At 38.3% G+C, this 19,477-nt stretch overlaps 1 protein-coding gene across 1 annotated transcript in view; it reads left to right on the top strand.

Annotated features, from left to right (window-relative positions):
* The window catches only part of LOC131051274 (DExH-box ATP-dependent RNA helicase DExH1), a 108,981-nt gene that overhangs the window by 24,988 nt on the left and 64,516 nt on the right, over positions 1-19,477 (top strand). The window contains exons 2-6 of the mRNA XM_057985706.2: positions 9,778-9,923; positions 10,243-10,348; positions 10,436-10,657; positions 10,797-10,892; positions 17,857-18,132. Coding sequence (XP_057841689.1) covers positions 9,778-9,923; positions 10,243-10,348; positions 10,436-10,657; positions 10,797-10,892; positions 17,857-18,132 — 846 coding nt within the window. The remainder of the gene's footprint in view (positions 1-9,777; positions 9,924-10,242; positions 10,349-10,435; positions 10,658-10,796; positions 10,893-17,856; positions 18,133-19,477) is intronic.

The raw sequence follows: 19,477 nt of genomic DNA, 5'->3' as shown, positions 1-19,477 counted from the left end.
ACTCTAACTCTATACTAATGCCTTGGGAAATTATTTTCAATCTGCTCTATAATGCTTTGTGTGGGGCCAACATGCCACAAAAAAAAGTTCCAAAAAAAAAACTTTTAACTTTTCCATCTTAAAATTTGGTGGGCCAGCATGCCATGCTTTTAAAAAAAGTCCTAAAAAAACTTCTAAACTTCCCCATATTAGAGTTTTGGTGGGGCCCAGCTGAAGGCACGGTAGTGGGAGGAGGAAACAAGGTTGATGAGGTGGAAGGGTGTGGTAAAGAAGAGGAAATGGGACGTGAGAAAGAGATGCCATGGGGGTGGCGGGGTAAGGTAGGAGGGAGTTATAAGGGCTGCGGTGGGAGTCATGAGGAGATAGAGAGGGGGTAGGATAGGTTAGGATGGGATGTGGTTTAGGTGATAAAGAAATATGGTTAGGGTGTAAGCTAGGATAGGATGGGGGTTAAGGGATAGGTAAGCTTAGGGAAATAAGGGGTTAGTGAGGGTGTAGAAAATGGAAAGTGGGGAAGGTAAATGGGAAAAGAGGTTATGATAGTTTAGCAAGGGGGGTTATGAGGGGTATGCTAAGGGGATTAAAAGGTATGAGATATGGGATGAGGGTTGTAGGGAGTGATAGGTGGGAAGTGAGGGTGAGAGGAAGGTTTAGGATGTAAAGGAGGTGTAGGGTTAGGTGATAAATAAGTGTGGGTAGAGGAAAGATGGGAAAATAAGATTGAAAGGTGAGGTGAAGTGGAAAGAGATGGAAGTGGTATGGAAGTGGAAATGAAAAGGGGAGATAGATGAGGAAGCGATCGGGCTTGGGCAACCACTGACAGTGTTGGGAGAGGCCTCATCCTAAAGAGTGAGATTCGTCCTGACCACATCATAGCCACTTGGGATACTACACTTTTTCCAAAATGCAAGGCTAATAGCGAAAAGAATCAAAATCTAACCTAGAAAGCAGGAAAAAAGTGGGGGTCCCCATTTGCAATGGGGCGATGTGTGAATACGTCACAACACAGTGGTGTTGAAAAATTTGGCAATATACTATCAACTACATCTCTTAATTGCATATTAAACATGCTTGCATCACCAATAGACCTTTTCTTTCCTCTATGAATTTTAGGCTCAATATGTGTAGATTTAGTAGCAGTAGCTGTAGCACTAGACAATAGCTGCGAAGATTCCATTGGCATTCCTATTCTTTTGGCTTCACCCACCATGTGTAACCTAGTCACCTCGGCCTTCTCAACAAATCTGATGGTTTTGCATTTTTTTATCCCTTGGTGAGTTATGCCTATGAGATGGGAGTAAACTCCTGTAGCAAATATGACACAGCCATACTCTATATTCCCCCTCGCAAATATGACACAGCCATACTCTACTCCCCCTTGAATTTTTTTCTTAGTGTCTATGGCTATTGCATATTTGGAAAGTGGGTTTTTTGGGGTTAAATGGGCACTTAGCATATTTTTTCAAAGTTTCATAAGGGCATTTAAATGGATTCTCTGAACCATGTGTCCTTGAAACACCCACACTTATTGAAGAGCTGCCATGGCATGTTTGTTCAATTTCAATCTCTGTGAGGGTAGTGAGGGTGAAGAGATGTGAGTAAACTTGTGTAGCTGCCCCTATATTCCTTCTCGCAAATATGACATAGCCATACTCTACTTCCTTTTGAATTTTTTTCTAAGTGTCTATGGCTATCACATATTGTAAAAGTGGGTTTTTTGGGGTTAAATGGGCCCTTAGCATATTTTTTCTAAGTTTCATAAGGGCATTTAAATGGATTTCTGAACCATGTGTCCTTGAAATATCCACACTTATTGAAGAACTACCATGGCATGTTTGTTCAATTTCAATCTCTTTATCCTCACTACCCTCATTGCTGTTAGAGCTCATTGTTTTTTTAGTTGAAATGTAAATGACAGCTTCAATTGAAATCATAGAAGACAAACACACAAAAGTACCCTCTTAAGTGTTCAAAATTTTGACGAAAACAAAAAAAAGTTACGAACTTACCATCAAATGATGGAGACCTAGTCTTCTTTTATCCTTTGCTCACTCCTCTTTCCTTTTTCACTTGGTTTTCCTTTAGCTGTGTTCTTCTTCCTTAAACTATTCACACTTTGAATATGGACACAAATAAGTTTTTTGGTTGTTTTGAATGTTTTGTTGTTGTTTTTAGGTTTAAGTCTTTTGCAAAGGGGTGAGGGGGGCCTTGTGCCCCCCCACCCCCACCCCCACCCCTTTTTTAAATTATTTTTGAGATTTTTGTTTAAAAAATCACTTTTCCTTTGCTATGCCATCAAGTACGACTAGCTGTACCCAGATGTTTCTAGATGTTTTATAAATTATTGGAAACTTCTCCAATTTTTTAATCTTTTTTGGGGATGATTGGGAATGTTTTCGAGGCATCCCTATGGCCCTCAAACATTACCACCTCCAGACGACCCAATTTTGGTTGGGTACACATCCTCGGGTAACATAGATTTAGTGGAAATTGCTAAATATATGAAGTAGTGTTTCAAGATTTTTATTTGCAATTTCTAGCTTCATTTTAAATTTTTATGGGAAAGGCTTATTTTTTGGGGTCAAGTTTAAAGAGGTTAGGATTCTGGGAAATCTCTATGTTTTTGGATAATGGCAAGCACCCAAAATTTAGTGTTGTTGAAGGCTACAAAAACTGACTAGGAAACATTATAATATTTGGAGTCACAAAATACTCACGATTGTTGAGTATAGGATGTGTGATGGAATCATCCTAGGGATCAAAACTGGGATTGCAACCAATCTTGATGATTTTGACAATTGTCATCAAGAAGCTCGACTATTAATCAAGCTATTTATTTTTGATGATTTAATCCTTCACGTTTGGAATGCCATATCTAAACTTACACTATGGGTTAATCTAAAAAAAAAGTATTAAATTTCCAAGAAAAGTTGGGTCTTGTATTTGAAGAACATGTTTTCTACAAAATTGCATGAGGGTGGGTCATTGGTATAACCTATGTTCCATGGCTGTTGGGGACGGGGGGACGAGCTTCAAGGACGGGGGGACAAAGGGCCTAAGTTTGGGGACGGTGGCAAGGGGTGGCGAGGGGGCAATGCTGATATACATATAGTACTTGAAAAACTAGTATGTAAAGATGCATAAGAATTATATTTCAAATGAAACTATGGCAAATTAGTAAAATAGTAAAATTGCAAATACTAAATACTAAGATTTTTTGAATACTAAATAAAATTTGACAAATGAAATCGTCAAATTGGAGATTTCTATTATATCAAAAAGATGGTTTATGATCATGATTCATCATTGGCTTATTAGTTATTGCTTGCTTAAAATTATAGTTTGATGGGGGTTTAGGGGCAACACCAAAACGAGGTTGAGGGTAGCACCCTTGGTAGGGGTCTGGGTAAGAGAGAGAGATGTAGAGATAGGCTTATTAGTTATTGCTTGCTTAAAATTATAGTTTGATGGGGGTTTAGGGGCAACACCAAAACGAGGTTGAGGGTAGCACCCTTGGTAGGGGTCTGGGTAAGAGAGAGAGATGTAGAGATAGGTCTAGATCTTGTTAGAAAGTGAAGAGAGTGAGATAGAGAGAGGTAGAGAGAGGGGTTAGAGGAAGAGTGATAGGTAGAGAGATAGGCCTAGAGTTGAAGGGAGACAAAGAGAGTGAGATAGAGAGAGTGAAATAATACTGATAGGATGTCGCTGATTACTGAAATTTGACTTAAGTCTGAAATTTTTTAAGTCTTCTAAAACCTGGAATCTACATTATAACTCCTAGAGATCTGAAACCACTCTCAAACATCCTGCCAATATATACAAGAAATATAACTTAAAGTATAAGAAAGGAAAAAGGACTCTCAAACATCCTACCTATATATACATAAAATATAACATAAAGTATAAGTAAATAATACTTAAATGTTATATTTCATGTATATATCTGATGAAGAGAATTAGATTGGCTTGAAGACAAGGATGCCATTTTCTCAAATTTTCCACCATTTTTGCTTAGGGTTCAAATTTCTAAGTTGGGGCTATGGGAGACTCCTAGGCGTCCCCGAGATGGCCAGGAGATTCCTAGGAGTCCCCAAGACGTTTGGATGTCCTCAATGTCCTGGTGGCGGTGGTGGGACAGCGGGGGACACGTCGTCCTCGTCCCCTTGTCTCGGAGGCACAGGGGTTTGGGGGGGAATGTGTCCATGTGGTTCACTAGTTATAACATCGGTTAAATCAAGTATCTTAGTTATTAGCTTACTGCTATCAATGAAGCAGTAGACAATGAGGACATGGTTGCATTGACCATTAACAACCCACCGCCCTCCTATGAGACCTTTGTGGAATCATTGAATCTATTGGTTGAAAGTTAGGCTTTTAGTTTTCATAAGGCGAGTTAGTATCTATTTCAAAAGGAGTGAAGACAACAATAGATAGGAAAATCTACATCTGAGACCATCGAAAGATATTTTTCTGCCTATTTTAAAAACAAATCTTATAACTCTTTTGGCAACACACCTCTAAATTCTTTTGGCAACACTTCTTCCACTCAATCTAAGAAAAAGGTGAAGTGTTCTTGTTGCAACAAATTTGGATATGTAAGAAAGGAATGCTAGAAATGGCTGTACAATCTATCCCACAAGCAGTATGGTGAAGCTAATATGGCTACTATTGAGGAAGAACATGGTTTAAATGATGAGTTTTCTCTCATGGCATCTCTTTCAGATAGCACTATTGATAGATATTAGTTTTTTGATTCAAAAGCATCCTGACATTTCAGGTGCCACAAAGATTGGTAAATAATTTTTTGCGCTGTCTGATCATATGGATAAAATTTCGCTTGGGGATGGTAGATCACATGTGATTGAAGGGATAGGAGACTTGGGGTTGTATTAAATGATTTTTTCAATATTTTAGCATCCAATATGTTCTTGCCATGAACATGAATTTATTTTTTATTAGTCAGCTAATTGAGAACTCTAACATTCAAGTCAGGTTTTGTTAAAAAAATGTATTGTATCAGATGTGATAGGACAAAGGTATTGCCATAGGCATTGGGCAAAGAGGCCTGCATAAGCTCATTGATCCTGCCACAACTAATTTGCATGCCTTAGTCGTCAAGGATAATACTAGTGTTCTTTAGCATGAAAGGTGTGGTCATTTGAATCTTAAATATTTGGCCAAACTCGGTAGAGGCCTTATGGTTCACGAGATACCCCCTATACTTGAGAAACAAGATTTGTGTATTGGGTGTTTGGCTAGAAAGCAAAAGAGGAAGTTGTTTCCCACAGAAAGTGCATGGTGAGCTAAGGGGCTTTTGGATCCATTCTTGCAAATCTTTGTGGGCCTCCCCATTTCAAGGTATTTTTTGCTATTGTTGAATGATTGGCTCCAAAAGGATTTGGATTTACTTAATTTTTTTTTTGATTGCTATTATACCTTTCTCAAATTCAATGTGTTGGTGGAAACATTCACAAGGTTTTGGATCAAGATTTTGTGATTTGATAATCAGGAGAATTCACCTCCACTCAATTCAAAGAATTTTGTGACAAAGAAAGTATGTAATGCTAGTTAACAATACCATACACTCTACAACAAAATAGAGTGGTTGGAAGGCGTATTGAAACTATCATGGAGAGGCACGATGGATGATGTGCAGTAGGAATGTTCCCTACCAATATTGGGGAGAGGCTATGACAATGTGGTTTATATCTTGAATGGATGTTTGTGTACGCTTTACAAAAAATCACACTGGAGTAAGCTTGGATGGGTAACAAACTTGAGGTGACTTCTTTTTGAGTTTCTGCCTTTGTTTCCACTGCATACACTTTAGTTCCTGCACAAAAATAACATAAGCTAGATCCCAAAGGTATTCTATATTTCTTTGTTGTTTATAGAGAACAATCTAACACATACAAGCTTATTGATATTTCTATTAACAAGGTCATTGTTAGTATGAACATTGAGTAAAAGAGAGCCATATTTTCAAATGTTTAGCATAAAGTGAGTGAAGATTCTGAATCTAGTGTTATGGTACCCTTGAAGGATGAACCCTCTAGTTCATTAGGTCAACCTATAAGTGAGCTCTTGGTTGCTTCACGACTTGTCAATCAGAGACATAGGACTAAAGGTGCTTCTACTTCTACTAAGGCTCTAGTTGACAACTTGCCTTCACAACATAACGTTGAGTAAAAGAGAGCCATATTTTCAAATGTTTAGCATAAAGTGAGTGAAGATTCTGAATCTAGTATTATGGTACCCTTGAAGGATGAACCCTCTAGTTCATTAGGTCAACCTATAAGTGAGCTCTTGGTTGCTTCACGACTTGTCAATCAGAGACATAGGACTAAAGGTGCTTCTACTTCTACTAAGGCTCTAGTTGACAACTTGCCTTCACAACATTCACCTAAGACATATTATATCCTGGAATGATACTATTCCTCTTTGGAAGATGTACATGTGGATGAACTTCTTCAATCAAATGAATGTCCTTGAAGAAAAGGAAATATGATCACTAGTTTAGTAGCTGAACATATTCATTTTTCTCTTAGATTTCTGAACTACAAAAGTTTTTCAAGGCATAGGGGAAACTGGAATGGAAAGTTGCTACGAAGGTTGAATATGATGCATTGTTAAAAAATCAAACTTGGGAATTGGTCAATTTGCCTCCCAAGTAAAAAGCCCATTGGGTGCAAATGGGTCTATAAAGTTAAATGCAAAGATAATGGTTCGATAGGCAAGCATGAGGCACATCTTGTTGCTGAGTGATTTTTGCAACAAGAAGGTATAGGCTTTGAAGAGACTTTTGCTCCTATTGCTAAGATGGTCTTATTTTGGTTGCCTCTCTCCATAGCCGCCCAATTCGATTGGAAGATGTATCAAATGGATGTCAAAATTGGCATCTTGAACAAGGTCTTGGATGAGGAACTCTATATGGTGTATCCTAAGGGTTTTTCAGATTCTCAGACGTGAACCTCTGGTTTACATGTTATTTAAATCTTTGTATGGGATTAAGCAAGTTCCTTGAGCGAATTATTTGTAATGTCTCCAGGCTGGGGTATACTTGATTTTTACCCAAAGTAACAATTCCACAACAAAATTTGTTTAGAAATAGTATTCTATAATTAAAACGTATAAAAGCTATTGAATCTTTAAAGGAAATAAGCAATTAAATCAAATAACATCTCATATGTGGATCAAATTTATAGTGTTTTATCTCCAATAATCAACCATAGTAGGGTTTGAGGAGGAGAGTACAATAGGGTGCCAAAACATTCGCCGCAACTAAGCCCAAGGGCGTGAAATAACACCCCTTGGCCCACAAGTGGGAAGAGCTTTTGTCCATCCAACATGTGGTGGCCTACTCAGAAGGGGAAGTCATCCCAGCCCTCCCTACTTGTGTCTACTTACTAACCCATACATGTTTGCTTCCATTCTTTAATTCACTTCTAACAACCAACCATTGCAGAGATTGGATAGGAAAGCACAATAGGGTGCCTAGAACATTCGCTGCAACTAAGTCCAAGGACATGATATAACTAAAACAAGGGATACAGATTACTCCAAAAATATATCATCAAGAGATAAACCCTTATTTTAATCAAATAAAAGTGTAGATTATAGGGACCAAGGGCCTTATTTTGGGGATGGTGGGGGTGCATTGGTGGGGGAAGGTGGGGCAGTGAAGGGGTGGCGCAAATACATATAGTATGTGAAAAATTTGTTATAAAAAGATGTGTAAGGAATAAGTATAAGAATTGCAAATGAAACTTTGGCACGCTATGTAAAGTTAAAACTGATAAACGCTAAAAACATGACAATGATTGTATTGAACATTATTAATGGTGGGCAGAGGTTTGGAATTTTGAGAGCAAATCAAGAATAAGTATAAGAATTGTAAATGAACATTAAAAACATGGCAATGATTGTATTGATCATTAACAATTGTGGGTGGAGGTTTGGGGGTAGATCTTCCAATGGGATCAAGGGGTAGCACCCCTTGCACGGGTTTTGGGGTAGACCTCCTAGTGGTGTCAAGGGGTAATGCCACTTGCGGGGATATGGGGGCAGAGCCCCTAGTGGAGTTGAGGGGCAGCGCCCCTCGCGAGCTTTGGGGGCAGCACCTCTCACAGGCACAAGGGGCAAGTCCCCTGCTAACAAACACAAATAAGGAATCCAAAATCTCAGAGACCTTCATAATGAATGTCATTTTCATAGTTTTATCACAATTTTTTTGTTTCACAATTCTATCACAATTTTCCTTGGCAACTTGGTGGAGGTGGCAGTGTGGCGGGGGGACGTTTCCCCAAGTCCTCGCACCTTGGAAATGTACCCATCTTGGATACATGGAGATTTTTAATTTCTTTTGGGGGAGGGGGAACATGTCTTTGTAGAATAGTGCCAATTATTATCAATTATCACAATAATAAATTGGATGATATCATGCAATGTAACATATATAAGAAAAACTTGCATTTCACAACTGGTCTAATAGTTTTCTTTTTCAGGTTTTCTATAAATAAACGAGTACATTTAGAAAATGAAAATTCTCAAATTTCCTGATTCTGGCACGAGTACTCAATTGGATGCAATAAGGCAATATAACTCCTAATGGTAATTATAACAAGTCATAATCAAATGCTCATCTCTATGATAAAGATTGCTAGCAGAATTTATCACACTAGATTTTTGAATCCTTGTCTAGATCTCCAATCCTTCATGGAGCATCTATAATCTTGTGATAACCCCAAAGCTTTCTGATTGAAAGAAAATTGTAATTTCAGAATAGATTGGAATCTCCTTTGTTAATGCACTTCAAACTTCATCACCTCCACCATCTATTGAAGGAGTGGTGAGAGTTGCCTTTTACCTGACTATTCATAGAGATCTTTTTTCATGTGGTTGTAGAGGGCTTTTGTGCTAATTCACTTTCAATCTACACGGGAGTAAACCTGCAACTTATGAAGGACTTGAAAGGCTGGTGTAACCTACAAAGGTATTGAAAGACCCTTTTGGATCAATTCAAAAGATGCCAGTTGTGCCATTGTTGGGGTTAATGGTTCCATAATTCTTTCAATAAAATATTCACTATTGGCTAATATTTACCAGCAAATTCAAGACGACAAAAAGCTGGATGCTAGAAGAATAAAGTGTTAAATATGATTTGACACAATCTCCCAAGCATCCCTTAACCCCGTAAATTGCCATGGAGAAAGTTATATGCTAATGATTCCTTAGGTTCCCTGTCTATAAAATTATCGGTTTTACCCAATTGTTTACCAGCGAATCCTGGAAAGGGGACCAAATTGAATGCTAGAAGAGTGATGTGGTCCAAATTGGCTTGCTACAAGCTAACAAGCATCAGTTGGCCCCTTAAATTACTATGGAGAAAGTTTGACACCATCTTCCTATCAAGTCACTTTGTATGCGGTGACGAACTAAAAAGTATGAATGCTTTGACCAATTATGTCATAAGTCTTTAAGGAGTTCTAGATTTCTTGACCCTATACATCAGCTTGGATTGGCAAGCACAGCCTCTGCAACTGGTCTTAGCACCATGTTTCCAGCAAAAACAGCTCCTTTAGTTGTTATCTTGGGGATCTCCAACCCCTATTGATTATTTGACAATATGGAGTAATCCCAACCTATTAACACCTTTTCTTTATTTCTTTGGTTTTTTTGTAGGAAGAAAAGTTACATTCAATTGATTCAATTAGACTGTTATTGGATGAATATAATTTGCTTTAAAAGAAGTCTTCTAACTTACTGTATTATGTATAGGTGGAAAAACTAAATGAGAATGAGTGGTGGCAAAAAATAGAGGAGTTCAAATTTCAAGATGAGCAGGAAATTGTAATCAAGCGTAATTATGGAAGAGAAGGTGCTAGTATTCTTAGTGACATGGCCCAGAAAGTGGGACTTTTCTTGTGAGTGGGAAATGTCATGATACTTTCATATTCTAAATTGTGATCCAATAAGAGAAATTAATATCTTGGTGGAAGAAATTGTTACTTGTTGCTATATTATTGTATGGGAACAGTTTCTTTTTCCATAACATTTGAAATGTTCCTTTTGAGATGTTGTTAAATGGTAGACTCAGAGTAATTGTTATCTTGGCTAGATGTTATCATGATCCTGGTGCCTATGCACTACCTGCTGATTTCAACAATGAGATTATACTTAATTTGTATATCTTTTAATTTTTTTCTGACCTTTATGTATTTGGTATGCATATGTGAACCAAAGTCATGCATACAATAAAGGGAGAAACCAAGTTCTTGTTGTAAGCAAGATTCCGTTGCCAAATTATCGGGCAGATCTTGATGAGATGCATGGATCTGCACAGCGTGAGGTATATTTTCATCTATATGAGCAGTGATAATTTTTCTTTCCAATATAAACCTTTAGGTTGTAAATATTTGGTTTATGTTATGGACAGATCCGGATGTCAACAGTTACAGAGGGTAGAGTGGAAAATTTTCTGGAAGATGCCAAGGGTACCAGTAATTCTGAGAGAATAGATGAGGCATCAAGTCAAAATAAATTGAAGCCGGAATATACTTCAAGCGCTCAGGAATCCAATTCAGCTATGAAGTGTGACGCTGAAATGAAGAAAATAAGCCTTGATTTACGCAATTGGCAACATGCCCATGCCCTTAAGGTCTTTCTACTAGCATCACAACTTTATGGATCTATTCATTTCATTCCTTTAGTAAAAATTAAGTTGCAATAGATTAAGTCCATCCACATAGAATGCATTATAGTAGTTTCCGCCTGACCTACATGTTCTTTTTTTGTAGGATAGCTCATCTGTTAAGGCTATGCAGTCATTCAGAGAAAAACTGCCTGCCTATGAGAAGAAAGATGATTTTCTACAAGCTGTGGCAAATAATCAGGTACTGAATTTTTCTTAACTTTATTTTTGAAAAGAATTTGACAGCTTTTTAAAACTTTAGCAATTGTACATTATAAAAGGATTGGATGATGCTGCTGTTATTGAAAAATTGGCCCTAAGTAATACTGAAATTTTAGCTGTTTTATACAATAGGTTATTAATTGTTTCTTCAATATTGTTTTTGAAAAAAATATTGTCAGCTTTTATAGCATTAGTGCTTGTAACATACACAGCACTCTATTGTTGATAAACTGGTACAGATGGAATTGGTTGCTCCTTGCTTCTGTTGCTGTAGATTTTAGTTTGTTGTTGGAATGCAGAACCATTGATATGGATTACTTATGGTTTAATGATATCGATTCTTGTTTGTATTCCAAATGATTACCCAATTTGAGAATCCTTTGTTCTTTGGTCCACTAACAGAAATGGTACCAATGACCATCTCCTTGGAGTGTGAAAATCAGAGATGATTCACTGGTAAAAACTTGTTAATATTAACTGAGAACAAATTACAATATATAGGCATATAAAATACTGTAGATATTTAATATGCCAACTAACCCAGCTAACTACCTACACACTGCAAAAGGCACTTAAGATATCACCTAACTAAATACATTATTGACCATTAACAGAGTAAATAAATATTATTCTAACACCCTCCGTTAATGGTCAATCTGTCAAAAACACCAAGTTGCCCCTTGAATTTTACAAACTTATCCGAGTTCAGAGACTTGACGAGCATATCTGCAGTCTGATCCGCTGTTGGAACATACTGCAACTGAATTGATCTGTCTTCTAAGAGACTTGGTGAGGATATCTGCAGTCTGATCTGCTGTTGGAACATACTGCAACTGAACTGATCTGTCTTCTACCAGCTGGTGGATGTAGTGACAATGAAGTTCGACATGCTTGGTACGTTCATGGAAGATTGGAATTTTGGCCAGTTTGAGCACCCCTTAATTATTAGTATACAAGGGAGAAGGACCGGTCTGTGGCATTTGCATATCAGAGAGCAACCTTCGGAGTCGAATTGCTTGGTACGTTCATGGAAGACTGGATTTTTGGCCAGTTTGAGCATCCCTTGATTATTCGTATACAAGGGAGAAGGACCAGTCTGTGGCATCTGCATAGCAGAGAGCATCCTTCGAAGCCAAATTGCCTCACATGTGGCTTTGACTGTTCCCCAGTATTCGGCTTCGGTCAAGGAAAGAGCCACGACTTGTTGCTTCTTGTTGCTTCAAGTGATGGTACCGGTACCCAAAGTGAATACTTACCCAGAAGTGGATTTTTTGTCATCCACTGATCCTGCCCAATTCGAGTCAATATACCCAATCAGCTTTGGATCTTTGCACCTAGTATGCAGAATGCCATAGTCTGAAGTGCCTTTCACATATCGCAGTACTCGCTTCGTTGCAATCCAATGATCATCTTTTGGGGCTGTCATGAAGCGAGAGATGTAGCTGACGACAAAACAAATGTTAGGTCTAGTGGCAGTGAGGTAGATGAGGCTGCCTACTAGTTGCCTGAATTTAGTTTCATCTACTGTAGGTGAATCAGATTTGGCTGATAACTTCAGGCCTTTCTCCATAGATGTGGAAGCAGGTTTACACTCCTGCATTCGAAACTTATCCAGCAAACTGCGGGCATACTTGGACTGTGAAATAAAGATACTGTCATCAGTTTGCCACACTTCAACACCTAAGCAATAATGGAGAATCCCCAAATTTGTCATGTCAAAGGCTTGGCATAAGTCCTGTTTGATTGTGGCAATCAAATGTGGCGAATTTCTAGTAATGATCAAGTCATCCACGTAGACAACAAGAAAAAAGATATCATCACCAGAGAGTTTGACATACAGATTAGTGTTAGAGGGACTGCGATGAAAACCATGTTCAACCAAATACTGATATATTTTGAAGTACCAAGTCCGAGGGGCTTGCTTCAGGCCATTGAGGGCTTTTACCAATCTGCAAACTTGATGTTCCTTACCAGGAACCTTGAAGCTAGGGGTTGAGTCATATAAACTTCTTCCTACAACTCACCGTTGAGGAATGCACTCTTAACATCCATTTGGTGAAGTTTCCATCCAAACTGAGCTGCAATGGTGAGAAGAAGAAGAATGGTACTCATCTTGGCAGTAGGAGCAAAAGTCTCCTCGTAGTCAATGCCCTCCCGCTGTGTAAAACCCCGAGCAACCAATTTGGCCTTGTACTTATCTAAAGTACCATCTGCATGATTCTTGACTTTGTAAACCCATTTACAGCTGATAGGTTTCTTCCCAGGAGGCAAATCAGAAAGAACCCAAGTGTTATTCTTCAGAAGACTATGGTATTTTACTATTTAGTCTCCATAGCCTTTTCCCACTCAGGAATGCCTTTAGCCTTGGAATATGTCTGGGGCTCATGAATGTTGTGAATGTTGGCCATAAGTGCAAAATTGACTGTATTCTGTTGCTTTCTCTTTTTGCGAGCGGATCTGCCCTCAATAAGCTCATCATTATGAAGATCTCCGATAGTCTTGGCCCACCACTTAGGCCTGAGGATAGAAGTACCAACATCTGGCATTGGAGGAACAACATCCCCTGGAGTTTCCGGAACAAAGTCATCTGGATGCAAATCTTGTGGAAAAACAGGTGGTCCTGGATCAGTAGATTCCTCATCTTCAGAGTCAGAATGCTCTGAAGCCCTCTCATCATGGGAACCAAGAGGAAGACGAACACCAACATTAGGAGTCTTCATAGATAGAGTCACAAGATTAGGAGTATTAGAAGGCATAAATGGACCAGTAGTCTCATCAACCACAACATCACGACTGAAAATCAGACGATCTGTCTCCACACCAATCAACTTGTAGGCCTTGTGGTTGTCGCTGTAACCAATAAACATAAGTGTTTGACTCTTTGAATCCAGTGTAGCACGTTTAGCGTCTGGAATCCATACATGAGCCGTAGAACCAAAGACTTTCAAATGGCCCACTTTTGGCTTGTGTCCTAACTAGGCTTCTTCAGGAGTCGTCTTTTTGACATGTGTAGGTGACCGATTCAAAAGGTAGACTGCAGTGTAAACTGCTTCAGCCTAGTATTTCTTAGGAACATTTCGATGCTCTATCATAGAACGAGCCATTTTAGTAATGGTGCGATTCCTAAGTTCAACGACACCATTCTGTTGAGGGGTGTATAGTGTGGTGAGTTGGCGCTTAGTGCTATGTGTAGCACAAAATGTAGAGAAGTCTGGAACAAAAATCCCCCCCATTATTTGACCTTAGAGTGACAATTTGAGAACCAGATTCTTTCCCAACTAACGCCTTAAATTGCTTAAATGTACTGAACACATCTGAATTATTTTTTCAGAAAATATACCCACATTTTACGACTGAAATCGTCAACAAATAACAAGAAGTACCTGCAATCAGTAACAGATGGAGTGTTCAATGGCCCACATACATCAGCGTGAACCAACTGAAGGACCTTGGAGGCTCGCCGAGAATGGTGTTCGATGCTGCTTCCCATCTTGACATGTTGCACAAACTCCATGATTTTGAGGTTGGATCTCAGGTAGACCAACAACCAAACCCTTCCGATATAACTGAGAGAGATAGTGCACGTTTAAGTGCCCATAACACTGATGCCAAAGTGTTCTGATGGATGTACTCAGAGCAACCAGAGCGTGCTCCTGAGAATCACCAGAATCAGCAAGTCTATACAGACCATGATCCTCAACTCCCATAGCGATTGTAGTACGAGTCTCCCTATCAACAATACTGTAGATGGATGAACTGAAGACAACATCTAATTGAGGAGAATGCCTCATGATCTGACTGACGGAGAGGAGGTTATGTTCCATGCTTGGAAACATAAAGAAAAATTAAATTTCTACCTCCTGAGTGAATCTGGACAGTGCCCTTACCAGCAATTGTGTACTCTTCTCCTCCTCTGAAGATTACTGAATCCAAAAATGGTTCAAATTTCGCGAACCAATCCCAACGATGAGTAAAATGCCGTGAAGCTCCTGAATCAATATACCAGGCAGAAGAGTGTACTGGATTTGCTGTTCTCTTGGCCATAAAAGCATAGAAAGTAGATTCTTTTTGCTCAGAGTGTTTGGTGACATTTGCTTTTTGTTGAGACCCTCCCTGCTTCTTTTGTTCAGAAGCCAATCGAATTCGACACTCGGCCTTCATGTGACCAAACTTGTGACAATAATTGCACTGAACGTTCTTCTTCTTGCTGTCCTGAGAAGAACCAAAGCCTTTCGACTGAGAAGATTGAGTCTTCCCTTTGTTCTTAGCAGAAGATTTGGCAGAGAACTCTTGCTCAGTGGAGGTGGAATTGGTACTGCTTCCAAATTGCTGGGGCCAGCGATCTTGCTATAAAAGCTTGTTACAAAGATCGGAAAACTTCAAATCAATGTCAATGGAAGTGATATTGAGCGTTTCAATGAAATGCTCATAAGATTTGGGCAAACTCTTCAGTAGGATGACGAACATGTCCTCTTCCTCCATTGTACGACCAATCGCCTCAAGTTGGTCACGAATGTCTTGATCTTGGTCAAGTGATCCTGCAGAGGTGTCCTTTCGTCCATCATAATTGAAAAGAGCATGTTCTTCAAAAAGAATGCTCTGCTCTTGTTAGAGGTTTCATGGAGACTCTTCAAATGATCCTATATCTCATTCGCAGTTTTGCCGGACGGTACTTGAGGTAGCTGCTCATCGGTAATAGAGAGTTTGATGAGCATGACGGCTTCCTGGTTGCGCTCATCCCATTTGTCTTGATCTTTTCTGGCAGTGTCTGGACATTGAGACGTGCCTAGAACAACTGCATCAAGACATCGATACTCAAAAATTGTCAACATACGCTGCTTCCAGGTGTTGTAGTTGTGGCCATTGAACTTCTGGCTGCTTTCGAGCATAATGTTCGTTAGCGATGCCATCACGTACCCCAAGGTCGAATTGGTGAAGGCATGAATGCACAAAACTAGAGGATGAAAACAGAGGGTTTTTAGAAACAAATTCTGCAAGTCGGATTCAAAGGCAGAAACTGAAACCCTGAACGGATTCAAAGGCAGAGGGTTTTCGAGGCAGAAATTTTACGGAAGACTCGGAAAAATCTGATGACAACCCAGTTCAGATCTTGAAAAACCCACAAAGATTCTGCAAATAATTTTTTTTTCTGACTTGAAACGAAGGAGATAATCGCAAAACCCTAGCATAGTTTTCGAGGTAAAATTTTCGATTGACCCAGAGAAATATGACGAAGACCCAGAAATCCTTGCGAAAAACCCAGAAAGAATCTGCAATCAGAATAATTTTTTTGAAAATGAAGGGTCAAATTCGCGGGCTCAAAAAATGAGGCACGGAAAACGATGCACCCAGAAAAATCTGACGACAACCTAGTTGAGCTCTCGAAAAACCCACAACGATTCTGCAACCAGAAAAATTTTTCGCTTTGAAATAGAGGTCAAAACCCTAGGCGAAAAAAAAATCTGATGGTGACCCAGTTGAGGTTTCAAAAAACCCACCAAGAATCTGCGATCGAAATTTTTTTTCGCCTTGAAACAAATGCTCAAAACCCGAGGCGAAGTTGCAGAAACCCTAGGTCGTTAAAAAACGTGCAGATTTTCTGAGAAAAACAGGTTCCGTGCCCTAGCTCTGATACCATGTGAAAATCAGAGATGGTTTATTGGTAAAAACTTGTTAATTTTAACTGAGAACAAATTACAATATATAGGCATATAAAATACTGTAGATATCTAATATGCCAACTAACCCAGCTAACTACCTACACACTACAAAAGTATCACCTAACTAAATAGATTATTGACCATTAACAGAGTAGATAAATATTATTCTAACATGGAGAAGATTCTTTGGCGATGATTCTCAATATACAAGTGCATTAGAAAGGGGAACTATTCACTGTCACTAGTATTCTTGCTTGTCAAGTAGACAAGATGGTAAACAAGAGGTTTGAAGACTTCTAAACTGCATGATATGTGTTCTGATGATGTGTTTGAGAAGTTTAGGTGGGTAGGGCCTTTGTGGATGAGGTTTTCAACATTTTTAACTTTGCTAACACTGGAAAGATTATTAAAAATTAGATCACTGGACAATACTGTAAAGCTAATAATGTGCGGGACAAATAAATGGTAATGCATGATGACACTCAAATAGTGGAAATAAAAATACACGGTTGTAAAAGAATGCATAGTTGTTGATGAAGATCTAAAATAAACTTTCATAGGATTTCTGTCTCTTACCTCTTATTTGTGTTTTCTGTTTATCCTTTATGTGTGCATTATTGTTTTTCTTCACAATTCTACTTTCCCTGCACTATTTGATTTTGGTCCTGGATGCTCTTTTTGTCTTGTAATTAGAAGCATCCAGTGTATTGACTATCTGTTGGGATTAGCCATTCAGATTGTCTCTGGAGGAAAAAAGATTACAATAGTTTTTAGTTTTAAGTGCCAGTAACTTGAGGACTTTGGACATTATTTTAACTTCTGAAAAACCATTAGCCTTTAAAGTTTTTCATAGACCTTTAGCTTCTAGAGTCAATATTTTCACAATAATTGGAGTTAGCTTTTAAAATTGGTTATGGAGGAAAAAAGATTACAATGAAAGCAGACCAGTGGAAAGGCCTTGTATTTTCTTAACAATGTTTTCTGACAGGAATTTTTTTATCTAGATAGTTAAAAACTCTTACAAACTTCATATTGAGATTATGCATACGTCCTTTAAGTTGTACATATTTAATATTGAATTTATGCATATATCCTTTACCTCTCTGTTGTTCTATGGTCTTGCTGGTACTTGTGGTTTCAGGCAGACTGGTTTCACATTTTATTAACATTGTTTATAGATAGAAAATCTTTTTCTTCTTTTTAGAATTGATAGTTAAAACATATAAAAAAATAATACTGAGGTTTTGTGTATCCTTTACCTCTATGTTGTTCTATGCTTTGCAGGTACTTGTGGTTTCAGGTGAGACTGGTTGCGGTAAGACCACACAGCTACCTCAGTTTATACTTGAAGATCAGATAGAATCGCTTAATGGTGCTCTGTGTAACATAATTTGCACTCAACCCCGTCGAATATCTGCAATGTCTGTGGCTGCTCGTGTGGCTTCTGAAAGAGGTGAAAATTTGGGAGAGATAGTTGGATATCAAATTCGGCTAGAGACTAGGCGATCCATGCAAACGCGGCTGCTATTTTGCACCACTGGAGTATTACTTAGGCGTTTGGTAAATGACTTACCAATGTTACTATTTTTTGCCTTGTTGGTATTTCTATACTTAAGTGTTTTGTAATGACAAGTATATTAAGTTTTTATCAGCAAATTTTTAATTGTTTTATGCTGCTAATAGTTGAGATAGTTATAATTTACACCCATAAGGGTGATTTTAGATGTGTATTTTGTTCCTTCCCCGAGGAAGATAAAAAAAAGCATTTCTGTCAAGTAGAGAGATGATTTAAGTGTTAATCATGTGAGATAATAGATTTGGTGGCATATATAGTATATATCAATCTACTTTGTGTTCTGGACAAACATTCAAATATGTTATTTATTATGAATTTAAGATGATTGTCTTTGAAAATCATCATCATAAACTACATATCTAGGCAAGTTACAAATTACAAGATTTTACAAATTCCTCTTCCTCATTCTAGTGAAAACAAAGGGAGAGGGTATAGTTCTTGCACTTGGATGCAACTGCTCACTTAGACTAGAAGGTTGCGCCTATGACTTCATCTTAGTACTTGTTGGTAGTGACTATTCCTTTGCTTCATGTTGGACATCATCTACAATGATGTATTCCTATCCAAAGTCTTTTGCTTTTCTTGCACCTACACTCTCTATAGCTTGCCTTTCAAAATCAACGTCTTCTTCTATGAACATATGGTCTCGTTATCCTACATAATTCAGTCATTGTAGGGATCAATATCATCTAAGTCATTGTGTGAAGTCAAAGATTGTATTGCATAGTCATTGAGCATTTGTTGAGTTAACTTATTATGCTTTTTTTGTGTCAAAGAAATGAGCCTCCCCCTAGCTTGCTTGTAATTTTGCAACTCAAAAATAATGAGGTCACCACCTCAAACTTGGGTATTATCCTCTCAATGCATATTGAGAGTCTCTCTAGAAACTTCCCATTAAGAACTGTGAAGCTACTGGAGTAGGAAAACTTGGGTTGAGTTAGTACTCCATTGCATTTATGGTTTAGAGTTGATTGTTACACAAATCAATGACCTGCAGATGGAATCCCATTTGTTGTCCCATTAGTTGTCGATCCCCATCCAATAAGTGCAAATCCATTGCAAAATTAGGAAGTTAGTTGCAAATTTTTCGACACTCGGTTGCACAAGTTCTTTCCCTTGGCGCGATCTCTCATCAGGTTAAGAATCCAATGATGATTATAAATATATTCGATGATGTATTTTCATCTTCAATTACTAGTTTCATCCAATCAATTTTGCTTATGTCCTCAAAAAGAAAATCAAAGCAATATAACACATAGGGGTTTAAAAAGTGACTACAGTCTCTGTCAAGGCAATATTTTAACTGCCACATCTTCTATAGGAGATTTT

Source organism: Cryptomeria japonica, chromosome 9 (genome assembly GCF_030272615.1).
Source record: "Cryptomeria japonica chromosome 9, Sugi_1.0, whole genome shotgun sequence".
Taxonomy (NCBI): domain Eukaryota; kingdom Viridiplantae; phylum Streptophyta; class Pinopsida; order Cupressales; family Cupressaceae; genus Cryptomeria; species Cryptomeria japonica.
Note: the sequence above shows the minus strand (reverse complement) of the source record. Positions and strands in the feature narration are given on the sequence as shown.